The following is a 17266-nucleotide window of genomic DNA, read 5'->3' as shown; positions in this document are numbered from 1 at the left end:
TATGTGAATACTTCCTTGTCTTCTTAAAAGTATGCAGAACAGAATTCAGTCTTTTCTTGATATTAATGGTTAATATTCTGGATACAAATTGATCTACAGGCCGGGTGTGGTGGCTCACACCTGTAATCCCAGCAGTTTGGGAGGCACGGCAGGTGGATCACCTGAGGTTAGGAGTTTGACACCAGTCTGGCCAACATGGTGAAACCCTGTCTCTGCTAAAAATACAAAAAGATAATTAGTCGGGTGTGCTGGCACGTGCCTGTAATCCCAGCTACTCAGAAGGCTGAGGCATGAGAATCCCTTGAACCTGGGAAGCGGAGGTTGCAGTGAGCCGAGATCATGCCACTGCACTCCAGCCTGGACGACAGAGAGAGACTGAAAAAACAAACAAACAAACAATACAAAAACCAACTGATGTCTAGTATAGGAGATACTTTTAGGAGCTATTCAGCTTCCGTATCTTTCATGCTATTTTTTTTAAGTGACATCATTTCCCCACCAGGTTTCCAAAAGTGCAGAATATGGTTTTAAAGAGAAGGGCAGACCCAACCTTCCATCCTGTACCTTCTTGACCTTGACGACACTCTGTACCTTCCTGACCTTGACGACATTCTGTATTTTTGTTGCTGGTTGGTGACCTTAACTTTGTACGATGTAGAGAGCTTTTAATTTTGATTTTTTTAAATGTCCCTCTTTTACAATCCTCAAATCTAAGCCATAAAGTCTGAAGTATCTTAAAAGATGCGCCTTCCATTGGAGGTGGGCTCAGGCCTCTGGTTTGGAATCACTGGGGGTCCTTTTGTTAAAAATGCGCTACCTACTATATACAAATTCTGTTAGCTGAAAAGTTCAGACCTAAATATGCATCTTAAACAAACAGCCTCAGCGATTCTTGTACACAGTCAGCTTTGAGAACTGAGGTTCTACCTTTTCCTTGCAACTATGGTTCTCAAACATCGTGACAAATTATCGTCACATAAGGACCTTTACAAAGGGAACAATGGCTGAATCCAAACTCAGAATCAGAACCTCTGAGTGGTAAGACTTGGGTATTGGTGTTTTTATTTACTTTTCACTCTTTATGTTGCGCTAGTTAAAAATTTCCCATGCCATTTGTAAGGAACAATAGAGAGAGAGAGCCCATGCACCCTTCACCCAGCTTCCCCAGTGGTAATTCCTGCCCTAACTATATCATAACATCACAATTGGGAAACTGCATTGATATAATCCTACTATGTTGTTTTTTCTTTTTACTTTTTTTTAAAACTAGTTATCCGTTTTTACTTTTTTCTATTTCTTCTTCTTTTGTTTTGTTTTGTTTTTTGGCCCAGGCTGGAGTGAGGTGGCACCATCTTGGCTCACTGCAACCTCCACCTCCCGGGTTCAAGTGATTCTCCTGCCTCAGCCTCCCAAGTAGCTGGCATTACAGGTGCCCATCACCATGCCTGGCTAATTTTTGTATTTCTAGTAGAGACAGGGTTTTGCTGTGTTGGTGAGACTGGCCTTGAACTCCTGACCTCGGTGATCCACCCACCTCAACCTCCCAAAGTGCTGGGATTACAGGCATGAACCACCGTGCCCAGTCATTTTTATCTATTTCTTCTTTTGGTGATGCTTAGTTCTACTGAAGCAGCTCCTCTCCTCTTTAATGTGCTAACTTTTTCTATTTTGAAAACATGTAAAACCTACAGAAAACTTATCATGCTAGTATAATGAACACCCAAATATCCTTCACATATATTCACCAGTTGTTAACATTTTGCCACATTTCTCTCCTTCTCTCCCCTCCCACTTTCTCTTTCTCAATACGTACACATATATTCTTCATCCTGACCCATTTATGCACAGCCTTTCATGCCTGTACACTTTACCGTGTGTCTCCAGAGAACAAGGACATTCTCTTACATGGCCACAATGTAATTACAAACTCAGATAATTTTTTTTTTTTTTTGAGACAGTCTTTCATTCTTGTTGCCCAGGCTGGAGTGCAATGGCTCAATCTTGGCTCACTGCAACCTCTGCCTCCTGGGTTCAAGTGATTCTCCTGCCTCAGCCTCCCGAGTAGCTGGGATTACAGGCATGCATCACCATGCCTGGCTAATTTTTTTGTATTTTTAGTAAAGACAGAGTTTCTCCATGTTGGTCAGGCTGGTCTCGAACTCCTGACCTCCCTAAGTGCTGGGATTACATCACAGGTGTGAGCCACTGTGCTTGGCCAGATAACTTAACATCAATACCATATTATCTAATATAATAGAGTTCATTTCAAATTTTGTTCATTTTCTAACTCTCCTTATATGTAGCAATTCCTCTCCCTCACACCCCAAGATCTCATCACACTGCAGTACTGTATTATTTCTTTACTCTCCTTTAATCTGAAACAGCACCCTTTGTCTCTCATGCTACTGAGAGACAAAAATGTCTTGTTTGTTTTTGAGACAGGGTCTCACTCTGTTGCCCAGGCTGGAGTGCAGTGGCATGATCATAGCTCGCTGCAGCCTCCACCTCCCAGGCTCAAGTGATCCTCCCACCTCAGCCTCCCAAGTAGCTGGGACTACAGGCATATGTCACCATACCCAGCTAATTTTTTGTAGAGATGGAGTCTCCCTATGTTGCCCAGGCTGGTCTGGAACTCCTGGCTTCAAGCATTCCTCCCACCTCGGCCTCCCAAAGTGCCTGGATGATAGGTATCAGCTACTGCACTGACATTTTTGAAGACTCCAGGCCGGTTGTTTTGTAGACCGTCCCCCTCAATTTGGGTTTGTCTGGCTGTTTCCTCATTGGATTTCACTTTTGAAGAACATTTTTCAACCCCATTTTCAGTTATAGATTCATGAGGAGATATTTGGCTAAGGAGAGGTTCTCTCCAACGTTGTTTCAAACATTATGAAGCATAACTGATGGATGGTCACCTCTGAACACCTTGCTCCCAGGCGGAAATCAATAATATTCACAACAGACTGTGGCACACTCAAGAAAACCAGGTGAGTGCAATTTCCCGCCCGTGACTGTGAATTCTAAGGAACAAGGAGTCATGAGCCTGGGCTTCCAGCAGGGGCTTCCCTGAGGCCGGGGCGAGCAACATTATTTCTTTATTCCTCAGTTTCCTCAAACCATAACATAAGTTCTAGGGAATGAAAATCCCTAGAACTTAACTCACAGGTTTAACATGGTGATGGATGTTACACACTCACCATAGTGCCTGGTACTCACTAAGTGCTCATTTAATGTGAGCTCTTATTATCATTTAAAAATAACATCATTAAGTCAAATCTCTCGTGTATTGTTTTACATCTTCTGGCCAGGCGCGGTGGCTCACGCCTGTAATCCCACACTTTGGGAGGTAGAGGCAGGAGGATCACTTGAGGTCAGGAGTTCAAGACTAGCCTGGGCGATAAAGCAAGACCTTGTATCTCAAAAAAAAAAAATTTTTTTTTTTAATCAGCCAGGCTCGATGGCTCATGCCTGTAATCCCAGCATTTTGGGAGGCAGAGGCAGGTGAATCACAAGGTTATAGGAGTTTAAGACCAGCCTGGCCAACATAGTAAAATCTCGTCTCTACTAAAAATACAAAAATATGCTGGGCATGGTGGCGCATGCCTGTAATCCCAGCTACTCGGGAGGCTGAGGCAGGAGAATCACTTAAACCCGGGAGGAAGAGGTTGAAGCGAGCAGAGATCGTACCACTGCACACCAGCCCGGGCAACAATGCAAGACTCTGACTAAAAAAAAAAAAAAAAATTAAAAACTAGCTTGGCATGGTGGTATGTACCTGTAACCCAGCAACTTGGGAGGCTGAGGTGAGAGGATCACTTGAGCCCAGGAGTTCAAAGCTGCAGTGAGCCATGATTGCACCACTGTATGGGAGACACAGCAATACTCTATCTCTTAAAAAAAAAAAAAAAAAAAATATATATATATATATATATATATATATATATATATATATATGCATCCATTCTAGGAGTAGCCCAGAGGTTTTTCTTTGCATGTTTGTTTTGAGACAGGTTCTTTCTGTGTCACCCAGGCAGGTGTGCAGTAGCATAATCACAGCTCACTGCAACCTTGAATTCCTGTACTCAAGTGACCTTCAGGTCTCAGCTTCTCAAGTAGCTGGGACTGCAGGTACATCCCACCACACCCAGCAATTTTTTTTTAATTTGAGTTGAGACAAGTTCTGGCTATGTTGCCAGGCTGGTCTCTGACTCCTGGGCTCAAGGCACCCTCCCGCCTCAGTCTCCCGGAGCGCTGGGATTACAGGCATGAGCCACCACACGTGGCCTGTGGTTTTCCTGGACTCTCATGGAGTCCATCTTACGGCACAGCTGCTTGGCTATGGAAAAGATCCCCAGCTCTTCAGGGTTAGGATGCTGAAAACTGATCTTACCATTACATCCTGAATAGTTAAAAGAATCCTTTCTTTGTCTGTACTGCTTAAAGGGTAAGAATGTCCACATGCATTGAGAAAGGAGGAGTTAAAACCACAGGGCTTGGTGCTGGTGGGAGATTTGGTATCCCAGGGACAAGCACAGAGAACTGGGCATGGTAAAAGCAACTTCCTTTCCCCGAACACATGCCGGGGCCTTGCTCTTCTGTTGATCTTCCTGCCTCCCATTTCTCTCCTCACTAAATCACCCCTGCTCCTGAAGTGGATCTGATCGCTCTCATCCCTGCTATATCAACACCATTGCTGGCACACAGCCAGTCAATGGACCAGGATCAAAACTCAGGCTGCCAAATCCCAAAACAGGGCTCTGAGCCACGGAGCTGTATGGCAGTTGAGTAAGTACCAGTGTAGAGAGACGGCTATGGTATGTTGTTGGGTTTTTTAAACAATGGGAGGCTGGGTACAGTGGCTCACGCCTGTAATCCTAGCACGTTGGGAGGCTGAGGCGGGTGGATCACCTGAGGTCAGGAGTTCGAGACTGGCCTGGCCAACATGGCAAAATCCCATCTCTATTAAAAATATAAAAATTAGCCGGGCATGGTGGCATGTGCATGTAGTCCCAGCTACACGGGAAGCTGAGGCAGGAGAATCACTTGAACCCAGGATGCGGAGGTTGCAGTGAGCTGAGATCTCACCATTGCACTCCAACCGGGGTGACAGAGCAAGACTCTGTCTCAAAAATAAATGAATAAATAAATAAATAAATGTGCTTGGCATGGTGGCTTAGCCCTGTAATACCTGGAACTTTAGGAGGCCAAGGCGGGAGGATTGCTTGAGTCTAAGAGTTCAAGACCAGCCAGGGCAACATAGTGGGATATGAGACCCCCATCTCTACCAAAAAAAAAACCCAACAATTAGCTGGATGTGGTGGTGAGTGCCTGTTGTCTCAGCTACTCGGGAGGCTGAGGCAGATTAATCGCTTTAGCCCAGGAAGCAGAGGCTGCAGTGAGCTGTGATTGTGCTACTGCACTCCAGCCTGGGCGACAGAGCCAGACTCTGTCTCAAAACAAAGAAAAAAAAAGGTGGGATAATCAAATAGCATGAATAGTATAATCCTATTTATGTTAAAATCACCATTAAAAATATTAAAAAGGCACCTACTCAGAGGTCGTTTGTGTGGTAACCCCAAGCATTGGAACTGCCTTAAGTCCCATTACTGGAACGAAGGAAGGAAGATAGAAGGGATTTGATGCGGAGCCGGGCTGGGGGCAGAGTTGAGGTGGGCTGGCCAAGGATGGCGCCCTTTAGTTGCTTATAAATGTCAATAATAACAATGACTTTAAGACACTGAACTGTTATTGTGGGAAAATACCCAACTCACCCCATGCCACCGTCCACCCAACGGAGAGAATGCTCAGAAGGCATTCCAGAAGGCTTCAGGGTGGCCCCGTCTTCCCGCCACCTATCATGCCCTCAGGGACTTCAGAGGTAACTAAACTTGGGAGATACTACTCACTGGGAATGAGACGGGTTTGGAATATTCTGGATCGATGATGGCTTCTTGGATATAATGAAATACGCCATTTTTGGTCCAGATGGTCATCTACCCATCTACTCACAGTAATTATCTCTGGTGCAGTGGGATTATGAAAGGGCTTTTGTTTTCTTCATACCATTTGATTTTTTTTCTTTTTTTAAGAGACAGGGTCTTGCTCTGTCACCCAGGCTGGAGTTCAGTGGCATAATCATGACTCACAGTAGTCCTGTCATTTGAATGTTTTTGTATCAATCATGTATTATCAGGAAAATAAGTATCACGATTTTTTTAAATGTACACTTTGTTTCATTCCTGGTATATCAATGGAGACAATATCATTTTTTTTAAGATAGAGTCTTGCTCTGTTGCCCAGGCTAGAGTGCAGTGGCTTGATCTTGACTCACTGCAACTTCTACCTCCTGGGTTCAAGCAATTCTCCTGCCTCAGCCTCCCAAGTAGCTGAGATTACAAGTGTGTGCCACCACGCCCAGCTAATTTTTTTATTTTTAGTAGAGATGGGGTTTCACCATGTTGGTCAAGCTGGTCTCGAACCCCTGACCTCAAGCAATCTGCCCCCCTCTCAAAGTGCTGCCGTTTCAGGAGTGAACCACTGCATGCAGCCATAGACAATACCACTTAAATGGTGAACATATCATTCACTGCAGCGTACAATCATATCCCCAGGGAAGCCAACCATGACTAAGACTTGGCACTTCGGTGGAAATCTCTGGAAAGAGGTGTCTTCCTTTCACCAGAGATGTAAAACAGCTCAAACCCCATGATGGCTTCCCCTTAAACATAAGAGAATCCCATATCTTTACTACTGCCCTCAAGCCCCCTGCAATCTGACCTGTGGCTGCTTCTCCGACCTCACCTCTACTTAAGTATCACCTCATCAGACAGAAGCCCCTGCACCCTCCATATAAAATAGCAGCCCCTAACCATCTGTCTCTATCCCCTTCCTGTTTTATTTTTCATATCAACCCTGCCATCTCCTGACACATGATATACTTATCTTCTGCCTTATCCTCAGTGTCTGGAATGGCACCTGGGATGGTGGCACACTGGAGCACACACACCTAAGTAAAAGGACAGCTGTTCCTCAGCTCTAGTCACTGCTGGTGTATAAGAACGTAGACCCCATGCCTGGGTAAGGTGGCTTACAACTGTAATCCCAGCACTTTGGGAGGGCGAGGCGGGCAAATCACCTGAGGTCAGGAGTTCGAGACCAGCCTGGCCAACATGGCAAAACCCCATCTCTACTAAAAATACAAAAATTAGCTGGGTGTAGTCGCGCACGCCTGTAGTTCCAGCTACTTGGGAAGCTGAGGCGGGAGAATCAGTTGAACCCAGGAGGTGGCAGAGGTTACAGTGAGCTGAGATCACACCACTGCACTCAAGCAAGAGTGAAAGAGTGGACCCCTAAACCTACCAATTTTTCCAAGAAGCCCCAAATTCGGATTTTTACATAGACTCTCCTCCTGATTCTTAAATGTCAGCTAGTGGGTTGGGCGTGGTGGCACACACCTGTAATCCTAGCACTTGAAGAGGCTGAGGTGGACGGATCACAAGTTCAGGAGATCAAGATCATCCTGGCCAACATGGTGAAACCCCATCTCTACTAAACACATAAAAATTAGGCGGGCATGGTGGTGGGCACCTGTAGTCTCAGCTACTCAGGAGGCTGAGACAGGAGGATCACTTGAACCTGGAAGGTAGAGGTTGCAGTGAGCCAAGATCACGCCACTGCACTCCAGCCTGGGTAACACAGCGAGATTCTGTCTCTGAATGAATGAATGAATGAATGAATATGTCAGTCAGTAATTCACATCTTTTAAAAGCAATGTACAAGTCAACAGGGTGGAGGCTAACAGAATATATCTGCAGCAAGCTGGTCTGTGAACTCAGAGAAGCCACGAAATTCAAGTTCACGGAGGATGTGACTGAAGACGAGAGGCTGGTGTGCTTCAACATTGAAGGTCAGATGAAAAGTACATATGCGGACATGCATTTCCTTTTGCTCCATTTCAGGCTGCACTGGCAAACAGTGTGAGGTGGCTGAGTACATTTAGCCACGTGCCTTTTTTCTTTTTCTTTCCCCGTTCAGATTGCATCTCTTAAGGCTTCTGCCTTTGCCGAAAACTGGCATTGCCATTTTACTCTTTCACTTTGCAGGAAAATAGCTCCAAGGGGAAACTGACTGTGAAGCCTTGTGGAGTGCCCCCTCAAGATGGGGGAGGGGGAGGAAAGAGAGAAATATAATCAAGCACTCAGAGTGGAGAAAATTAAGTGCCAGTGGAGCAGCAGCCATGCCTATGCGGAGCACGTGCACAAAAGAATGCTGATGGGACTTAGTGCTGCTGCCTCGTGTTGCAAGGAGCTTGGAGGTCGCAAAGGAAGGGCTGTATGTTAATTTCACGAGAGGTGCCCAACGCTTGATCAAAGGCAAACTACCGTGGCCTCTTGCTTGAAGGGCACACACACATCTGGGGCTGGGACTGTAATAGGCTGCGGGTGGCTAAAAACCAGCCTCCCAATTAAGAGAAATGGATGACTGTTTTGCAGAGACTGATCCTGAGCAGGGGGCTGTTTGGTGCAAAAGCAAATTGTCTGCGTGTTGTTTGGGAGCTGAGTTTTAAAGGTAATAAAGTCCACAATTTTGCCTACTGTTTAACTCCACTGTAATGGACTGGGCAGAGAAACAAAGTCATTGGGTCATTCCATAGAAAAGGACATTTCTGTTCTGTTTTAGGGAAACAAAAATTTCCAACATATTCTCCAGGTCTTCTGCAACCAGGTTGTGAAACAAAGTGATCCTTGTTCTTCACCTGTCTTTCCTTTATCAGCAAATTAGGAAGTACAAGCATGCGACCAAAATCAGAGGGACATTTCCCGGACAGCATTCACATCTTCTGTCAGAGTTCTTCTCATTTCACAAAAGCGACACGCAGGAGCATGACTCTGCCTTTGTGGTGACACCACTAAATCTGCAGCCGGGGCCCGCAGGTAAACAAATGCTGCCCTGGCAAACAGGGCAGGGTCTGGCTTAGCACCTTGCCTTTGACCTACCACCTCTTGGTAATTTTGCATCTACACAACTATGGAGATGATCTATTCATTCTACTTATAAAAATAATGCCCTTGGAGTAAACCCCAGCCAACCACTCCTACCTCCGTCCTGGCCCAGGCCTGTTCTGCCCCAGTGCAGCTAATCTTCCTTCGTTCTATATCCACCTTGTTCACACTGTGCCTGCATCCTGTTCTTTAACAAACCTGGCCTCATGCCACTGCACTTCCTGCTTCCTCTGTCTGGAATGCCTTTCTCATTGCTCCTTGTGAAGACACCCTTTTTTTTTTTTAGACACAGTGCCGCTCTGTCACCCAGGCTGGAGTGCAACGGTATAATCTCGGCTCACTGCAACCTCTGCCTCCCAGGTTCAAGCAATTCTCCTGCTTCAGCCTCCTGAGTAGCTGGGATTTTTTTGAATTATAAGTAGAGATGGGGTTTTGGTATGTTGGCCAGGCTGGTCTTGAACTCCTGACCTCAGGTGATCTGTCCACCTCGGCCTCCCAAACTTCTGAGATTACAGGCATGAGCCACAGTGCCTGGCCCCAAGCCACTCCCAATCTATCAGGTTTCAACTGAAATGTCATGCTGGAAAGAGACCTTCCTTCTCTCTATCCTGGCTAACACTGCCTTCTCTCCCACACCATCTTACTGTCCCATCTTTCTCCTCTGCTTTCTTCAAAGAACTTACTGATACCTAAAATGAACTCATTGTTTATTTCTTGCGTTTTTCTTCATTGTCTGTCTCCCCTTTGGAACATAAGTTGCTTAAGAACAGGCACCTCTCTGGGTGTGGCCCACACCTATAATCCCAGCTACTCAGGAAGCTGGGGGGTGAGAGGATGGCTTGAGCCCAGGAGTTCAAGGCCGTGGTGAGCTATGATTGTGCCAATGCACTCCAGCCTAAGTGTCTTTAAAAAGAATAATTAAAAAATGGCCAGGTGCACTGGCTCATGTGTATAATCCCAGCACTTTGGGGTTGGATCACGAGGTCAGGAGTTCAAGACCAGCCTGGCCAATATGATGAAACACCGTGTCTACTAAAAATACAAAAACTAGCAGGGCATGGTGGTGCACGTCTATAGTACCAGCTCCTTGGGAGGCTGTGGCAGGAGAATGGCTTGAACCCAGGAGTCGAAGCTTACAGTGAGCTGAGATTGCGCTACTGCTCCAGCATGGGCAATAAAGGGAGACTCCATCTCAAAATAATAATAATAATAATAATAATAATAACAATAATAATTAAAAAGTGTAAGTACCTCTTCCATTGTGTTCATTTCTGAATCTCTAGTGCCTGGGACAGAGCCTGATGCTCAGTGACAGACGTTTAACAAATATTTTTGGAAGGAAGGACTGGGATATACTTTTACAGTCCAAAGGATTTCAGGAATGAAACGGAAATCTGAGGAAGGGGAGTAAAATGTCCTGTTGTCAACCTTGTAAGCTGCTAAACTACATGGAATCCAAGCTAAAGCCGCACAAGCCTCTAGGCTTTTAAACACGTGGCTCTTGCTGCCCTGGGGGTGGTATTCAAAACATTTCCCAGTGTGTGGATGGGCTGAGTAACAGCTCTTCCTCCCTGCCCTCACCAATTTGCCTCTCAAACCCCCACCCAGCTTTTAGGACCCAGGACAAATTTCACTCCCTCTGGGAAATCTTCTGGGATCCTCTCCCTCCTCTGTCCTCGCCATGCTCTGCCCTAACCTCTCTGCATTCTCTCGCTGTACAGGGACTGTGGGCTGGTGACCCTTAGAGGTCAGACCCCGGCCTCACAGACCCCTGGACACTGGGTGCCTCTGAATGCTGACCCTCCAGACCAAGGTCTGCTCAGCAAAATGTATGAAATGAACGCAACAGTGAAGGCACACAGCGGTGACTGAAGGACAGGATAAATAACCATCAGAAAGTGCCCCAGGGGCCACTGCAGCACTGAGTTTCAGCGTCCTTCAGGTGCCCCGAGCTCAAGGCCAAGGCCATCCCTACCTGTGGACGATCCTCAGAAGTATTGCGTGCCTGGACAGTCACATTCCCACACAGCTCGAAGTCTTCAGAATAGTCCACAGGAGGTTCGATGTGGAGCCGAGGGCCAGCTTCTGTTCTGATCTGCACAGATTTCTGTACAAAAAATTCAGAGCATTTCAGATAAGATGGAATGAGGTCTTTATTCCTCTGCAGGTCAGGGACTGGTGCTGGAGAGGTGCAGCCGGGATCTCAGGCTTAGATACCATGGGTGATGTGTCTGCATGCAACAGCAGTGGAGTCATGATGAGCAGGAGCCGCAGGCCTCCATCTCGTCTGGGCCAGTAATGGATGCACCACACCACCTCGCTCAAGAGTCTACTGCTTCCTGCTGTCACAATATGTGCAGGAAAATTTTTAAAAGTAACTTTTTGGTTATAAATTATTTTTCTTTTTTTTTTTGAGACAAGGTCTCACTCTGTTGCCCAGGCTGGAGTGCAATGGTACGATCTTGGCTCCTTGCAACCTCCACCTCCTGGATTCAAGCTATTCTCCTGCCTCAACCTCCCGAGTAGCTAGGACTATAAGCACCCGCCACCACGTGGTGAGTTTTTTTTGTCTTTAGTAGAGAGGGGGTTTCGCTATGTTGGCCAGGCTTGGTCTTGAACTCCTGGCCTCAAGTGATCTGCCCGAATTGGCCTCCCAAAGTGCTGAGGTTACAGGCATGAGCCACTACGTCCGGCTGGTTGGAAATTCTTTATTAGTAGGCTGTTAGTAGGTGCTAAACTTCTCAAAAAGGGATTTGTGGTCAAGGCATGGTGGCTCACTTCTGTAATCTCAGCATTTTGGAAGGCCAAGACAGGAGGACCACTTGAGGACAGCCTAGGCAACATGGTGAGACCCTCATCTCTACAAAAAAATTTAAAAATTAGCCAGGTGTGGTGGTATGTGCCTGTTGTCCCAGCTACTCGGGGGGGCTGAGGTGGGAGAATCACTTCAGCCCAGGACTTCGAGACTGCAGCGAGCCAAGATCTGACTACTGCACTCCAGCCTGGGCAACAATGTCAGACCCCGTCTTTAAATAAAAGAAAGGTGGGGAGCTTTGTGATTAGACTTGTTTGGGAAACCCTGGCCTATCCACACACAATGCGGATATCCTAGAATGAAACAGCATGGAACATTTCTCAAACTTTCTGGACTGCAGACACTCTGGGGCATCTCTTTCTTCTAGCATTCCTCAGATCATTCTTTGGAAAGGAAACTCATTGGCCTGGTGTAGCATATTGCAGACTGCCCCCCAGTGTCCACTTTCTCCTTCTTTTATTGCCTGGAGTTTCCAGATGTGCACATGGAGACCCAGCCTCCCCTGTAGCTAAGAGGAACCACGTGAACACGTTCTGACTCAGGAGCCGTGGGTGGGAGGGAGGGACGTGCATCCTGTCTTCCAGGTGTCTCCTCGAAGGGCTGGGGGCCAGCCCCCCCAGACCCTGCAGCTTCTCCTGACAGCTGGAATGGGGAGGTGGGAGTGAGCTGACTGGTGCTGGGGGAAGGAAAGCAACATCTGGAGGATGTCAGAGTAACAGGGCTTCCTCGGTGACCTCGTGGAGCAAGGGGGAGTGCTCTTATCTAAGCAGTGTTGTGTCAGAGACAACAGCTTTCATGCTGTTCAAGCCACTGTTATTTGTGTCTCCCTGCTGGAGCAGCCAAACCTGTACCTTAACTGATATACGTGGCACACAAGGTTCCCTACAACATGGCCACAGCCCACCTTCCTCCTCTGATTGCTGCACAGACAACCACACACCTGATAATCAGGCTAAGCGAAAGGGCTTCTGGGGCTGCGAGCACCCAGGCTGGGTCCTTCGGGAAACATCTCCCTTGTTTTCCTCTGGGACCCATTTTCCTCCCAACTCTCAGTCCCCAGGTGGCCCCATGGTGGGGATTTGAGCCAGGCCTAGCCAATCCACCCATCCTGCCCTCACAACACACCATGACCAGCCAGTTCAGGGATGGAGGCTAAGGCAGCCAAGGAGAACAGCCCTGGATTCCTGTTAGAGCCGTGAGAAAAAGGTGCTCTCTTCTTGAGGGATACAAAGCGACAGAGAAGTCTGCCAGGAGCTGCTGGGGGCCATTCTGTCCCTAACAGAGAGAGCGAAGAGAACTGAGAGGCTGAAGCAGAGTCCTGATGGGTTTTAGAACCCCTGGATCCAGCCACACCTGAAGTGAGCCCCACTGAAACATTCTCCTTTTTGCGTAAACCAATGCGAAGAGGATTAAAGTTATTTGTGACAGTCTTGGCCCTCTCCTGTATCCTAATTTCTCCCACCTCTGTGCCTTTGCTAATGCTGTTCTCCCAATCTGAATGCCATTCTCCCCAATTTTCTTCATGCATCCAAACCCTACCTAGCTTTGGAGACAATGCTCTCTACCTACCCAATACCTGTTCTCTGCCTGACTCTATTGAGGTGGCTGTGTGCCCCACTAAGATGGTCACATTGCTGCGTACCCTTACAGCCAGGGTTGGCCAGGAGATCCAGGTGTGGCAATGCCAGTGGTTAGAAATCTATAAGGTGGAGCTTCAGAGAAAACTGTTTTACGAGTAATCAGGAGAGACTCAGTGCGGACAGGACTTCTGCCTTTACCCTTCTACCCTTCTTCCTCACTGGAATGTGGATGGGATGTTTGGGAACACAGCAGCCATCTCGTGAGAATGAGGAAGAAAGCCACACACCAAAGATGGCCCCATGAAACAGAGGAACTGGGTTTCTGGTGGCATCACCCACCCATGCCACCAGCCTGCCTCCAAATTCCTTGTTCACAGCAAGGCAAACAGCAGCAGTGGTTTCTTAAGCTGCAGCAACAAAGCTTCTGCCAGCTCAACTCTCTCACACTTGCAAACCCACTCCGGGCACTTGTCACTTTTGCGTTTCTGTTACTGCACCTCCTGTGTGGTAAAGGACCTGGGTTCTAGACTCAGGCAGTCTGTGCAATTCCTGGAACTCGGATGCTTATGCCCTGCGTGACCTTGAGCAAGTCACCTAGCTTCCCTGAGCACCGGTTTCCAAATGTGTTAAAATGGCACTCATGAATCTTCATCAGAGAGCTGCCGCAAAGATGACACGGAGTGCCGCAGGTGAGCCCTCGGCTGGGGCTTCGGCACACAGTGCTGTGGGGTTGTACCTATTTACATGGCATCTACTCTGCACAGGTCACCAGACTGCCTCTCAGGTATGTGTTTCATCCGGCAAAGCCTCCAAAAGCAAGCCAACCATGTCTTCTGGTAGTGAACCTGAGAAACTGCCACCTGCTCCGAGGCTGGAGATAAAGCTGCCTGTGTTGGACTCAGTAAGCAGGGCTGGGTCTTTCTTTAGGGGAGCGAGGCACCCAGGGTGTGATATGTAAGGGAGCCTCACTCTCAGGCACCGACCTCATGCACAAAGCCTGGCATGAGGCCTCCTTTAATATTCTGCCCAGGGGCCTTGCTTACCTCACCCTGTCCTGGCCCTGTTACTGAGAAACAGAACAGGACACAGAGAATGGGCATGAACTCTAAGACTCACATAAGGGGTACTCAAGGGTAATTAGGGGCCAGGCACGGTGACTCAAACCTGTAATTCTAGCACTTTAGGAGGCTGAGGTGGGTGGTTCACTTGAGGTCAGGAGTTCGAGATCAGCCTGGCCAATAAGGTGAAATCCCGTCTCTACCAAAAATACAAAAATTAGCCAGGTGTGGTGGCAGGCACCTGAAATCCCAGCTACTCGGGAGGCTGAGGCAGGAGAATTGCTTGAACCTGAGAGGTGGAGGTTGCAGTGAGCTGAGATCATGCCACGGCACTCCAGCCTGGGCAAGAAAGTGAGATTGCTTAAAAAAAAAAAAAAAAAAAAAAAGGATTATGTCTCTATGTCTCTGGAGGATGAACTGGGGAGGTATTGGTCGTAGGTCCTTGAAACAGCCAAAAAAAAAAAAAAAGGAGTGGGGTGACAGTGGTAGTGGTAATTAGGGCATGCATTTCCTTGAAGCCCTGGAGTTAGAACTTTCACCCCCTACAATATTCAATTCCCTGCTGTTTAGTAACATAAGGATTATCTAGATGATGAAGAAAATGATGTCAGAATCTTACTGACATACAGGACTCTAGCATTCGGACAGAACTCCTTTCTGATCCACGTTCTCATGCCCCGCTCCCCCATCAGTGCTTTCACACTACGCGCCATGTCCCTGGGTGCCACTCCAAGCACTTAAGTGCATTTGCTCATTTAGCCTTTTTTTTTTTTTGAGACAGTGCCTTGCTCTGTCACCTAAGCTGGAGTGCAGTGGCATGATCTCAAGTCACTGCAACCTCCACCTCCCGAGTTCAAGCAATGCTCCTGCCTCAGCCTCCTGAATAGCTGGGACTACAGGTGTCTGCCACTGGGCTCAGATAAGTTTCCTATTTTTAGTAGAGATGGGGTTTCACCAAGTTGGCCAATCTGGTCTTGAACTCCTGACCTCAGGTGATCCACCTGCCTTGGCCTCCCAAAGTGCTAGGATTACAGGTGTGAGCCACCATGCCCAGCCGCTCATTTGGTTCTAAAGGCAAACCAAGGGGGAAACTGAGTCACAAGAGTGTAAGCCACTCGCCCAAAGCCACACAGTGAGGAAGCTGCAGAGCCTAATCAGAGGTCTGACTCTAAACCAAAGAGAGACCAACATTTCCTGTAAAGGGCCAGAGAGTATTGTAGGCTTTGCAAGCTATATGGGCTCTGTTAGGATATTCAGCAATCCTGCTGCAGCTCAAAAGCAGCCACGGGCAATGACTAAATAAATGGGCATGGCTATGTTCCAGTAATGCTTTATCTACAAATATGGGTTGAGGCTAGATTTGGCCCAAGGGCTGTAGTTTGTGGATAAACTCTTGTTCTGCATCACCACACTGCACTGCTCCCAGCAGGCCTGTTGAAGAATAAATGTGCTCTACCTGGGCTGGGTGTGGTGGCTCATACCTCTAATCCCAGCTCTTTGGGAGCCCGAGGCAGGAGGACTGCTTGAGGCCAGGAGTTTGAGACCAGCCTGGGCAACATGGTGTGATCCTGTCTCTACAAAAAATTAATATATGTTAAAAAACAATGTGTCCAGCCTGGGCTACAGTGGCCTCTGGACTGGGAATAGAGAATTTCCCAGGCTAGGTGCAGTAGCTCATGCCTGTAATCCCAGCACTTTGGTAGGCTGAGGCAAGCAGATCACTTGAGGCCAAGAGTTCAAGACTAGCCCCTGACCAACAGGAGAAGCCCCACTGCTACAAAAAATACAAAAAATTAGCCAGGCATGGTGGCACACACCTGTAATCCCAGCTACTCAGGAAGCTGAGGCAGGAGAATTGCTTGAACCTGGGAGGCAGAGGCTGTGGTGACCTGAGATCACACCACAGCACTCCAGCCTGGACGACAGAACAAGACTCCATCTCAAAATAAAAAACAAAAACAAAAAGAAAAAAAAAAGAGAATTTCCAGAGCATATCTAACACAATAAAGGAGGCAGGGGCTGAGCTACAGATCATTTGAAGAAAAGATCTTAGAGAGGTGGTGGAAGGGGCTGAAGAAAAGCAGCTAGGGATTCTCCCCAAGAGAGCAGGGAGAAGGCAGGGTGCAGCAGGAAAGTGCATATCCAGGCCCTCCTATAGAAGGTAGGTCACTTGGAGATGCCCCTTGGGACTCCCAGTTCCCCCTGCTGTTTCCACCCCACCTTGCCCCACCCCACCCCACCCCACCTCGCCTCAGCTGCTCAACCTCTTGACCATCTGTCCCATGTTGCCCTGGGCTCGGGCTCCAGCTCCACGTATGGCGCAGCTTCCTCCCAGGCCCTGTCAACTTGCTCTTAGCACAAGTGTTAGCCTTGGCGCTGGGGCCTGTGGAGGGAAAAGCACTACACGGAACATATAAGCAACACTAGGGGTTTCTAGGCCCCGAGATTCCTGGAGGTCTTCCTGCCTCCACTGGGATGAAGCTGCAAAGGCTTTGAAGTTCATCATTGAGATGAATTTTCTACCATGCCTCCTAGGAGAGCAAGCTCCTCCCTGCTCCCCAGAACTACTCAATTAACATCCAAATACTAGGAGGCCTTCTAGCAGGGGAAGAGATGGCTTGAGAGGGGGCAAGGAGAAGGGACCATGGGGCACGGGATCCAGGCCTGAGGAGCTGCCTGACTCACCAGCACTGGCCAGGGCCTGGGGTTTGGCCTGGCCTCCGCATGGGTTTCTAGTCCTTTGTCAAGAAAAAGGGGGCCTGGACTGCCCTGATACTCTAAGTGTGGTCCAGGGACCAGCAGCATTGGTCTCTC

The 17266-nt window shown here is 47.8% G+C and overlaps 1 protein-coding gene across 35 annotated transcripts in view; it reads right to left on the bottom strand.

The window, feature by feature from the left end:
• Positions 1–17266, bottom strand: part of KATNIP (katanin interacting protein) — a 227848-nt gene that overhangs the window by 118863 nt on the left and 91719 nt on the right. For 34 of the 35 annotated variants that reach the window (XR_013524760.1, XR_013524756.1, XR_013524757.1 and 31 more), the window contains one exon: positions 10975–11106. The exons of the other annotated variant lie outside the window; for it this stretch is intronic. Coding sequence is in view for 28 of the 34 variants with exons in the window: in XM_078344986.1 (XP_078201112.1) it covers positions 10975–11106 (132 nt within the window). In the remaining 6 variants the exon portion in view is untranslated. The remainder of the gene's footprint in view (positions 1–10974; positions 11107–17266) is intronic. 35 annotated transcript variants of the gene reach the window in all.

This window comes from Callithrix jacchus, chromosome 12 (assembly GCF_049354715.1).
Source record: "Callithrix jacchus isolate 240 chromosome 12, calJac240_pri, whole genome shotgun sequence".
NCBI lineage: Eukaryota > Metazoa > Chordata > Mammalia > Primates > Cebidae > Callithrix > Callithrix jacchus.
Note: the sequence above shows the minus strand (reverse complement) of the source record. Positions and strands in the feature narration are given on the sequence as shown.